Source organism: Stegodyphus dumicola, chromosome 2 (genome assembly GCF_044657685.1).
Source record: "Stegodyphus dumicola isolate Sdum_Otavi_A_Nest chromosome 2, ASM4465768v1".
NCBI classification, from domain to species: domain Eukaryota; kingdom Metazoa; phylum Arthropoda; class Arachnida; order Araneae; family Eresidae; genus Stegodyphus; species Stegodyphus dumicola.
In genome coordinates this window covers 226,892,504-226,893,351 of record NC_140769.1, presented here as the reverse complement: position 1 = coordinate 226,893,351, position 848 = coordinate 226,892,504, and the positions used below count along the sequence as shown (strand labels likewise).

The 848-nt window shown below is 49.1% G+C and overlaps 1 protein-coding gene across 1 annotated transcript; it reads left to right on the top strand.

Annotated features, from left to right (window-relative positions):
* The first annotated feature begins 209 nt into the window (after positions 1-209).
* On the top strand, positions 210-647 carry LOC118198477 (protein GVQW3-like). Its single transcript, XM_035370170.1, has one exon. The coding sequence runs from the start codon at positions 210-212 to the stop codon at positions 645-647; it is 438 nt and encodes a 145-aa protein (XP_035226061.1).
* The last annotated feature ends 201 nt before the right edge of the window (positions 648-848 follow it).

Genomic DNA, 848 nt, shown 5'->3' with positions numbered 1-848 from the left:
TTTAACAAAACTCTTGAGACCTTGACTATAATAAAAAAGAGTGCATTTACGTAGGGGAGTCAACTGAAAACCATAAAAGTAGAAATAAAAATCCGCATATGGCGCCAGTGAGCTGTAAGTTGGCATGCCTGTTTGCGATAGTATGCCGGATGTCGCCTAGGTGGCAGCAGCCGGCAGATGCACAAACACCGGCGCAACAACCGTTCTAAATGGCAGCCCCACTAGCCCCACTAGCCACATGCACCAGCGAGGAGCAGCGTTCTGTGATTCGGTTTTTGCGAAGTGAAGGTGTGAAACCGATTGACATTTTTAGGCGAATGAAGGTTCAGTATGGAGATTCGTGTTTGTCACAGCCAAAAATCTATGAATGGTGCCGGAAATTTGCAAATGGTGTTACGTCCGTGGCCGATGCTCCATGCCCCGGCCAGGCTCGGCGCGTAGTGACTCCAGAGACCATTTCAGCCGTTGAAGCCATCGTTTTGGAAAACCGCCGTGTGACAATAGACGAAATTGCAGCATGTGTACACATGAGTCATGGATCGGCACATCATATTGTATATGATGTTCTCCAGTTTCATAAGGTGTCTGCAAGATGGATGCCCCGACAACTGACGCTTGAACTGAAACAGCGACTTGTTGATGAGTGAGAAGACCTTTTGTGGCGTGCTGAACGTGACGGTATTGCCTTCCTGTCACGATTCGTCACTGGTGACGAAACATGGGTGCATTACCATCAGCCTGAAACAAAGCGAGCGAGCAAGGAGTGGCGCCACTCCTCATCACCGAAACCCAAAAAGTTTCGGACACAGCTGTCTGCAGGGAAGGTTATGCTGACCCTCTTTTGGGAC

Bases quoted from the DNA above. Each gene is read 5' to 3' on its own strand.
- LOC118198477 (XM_035370170.1), top strand. From the start codon at position 210: ATGGCAGCCCCACTAGCCCCACTAGCCACATGCACCAGCGAGGAGCAG.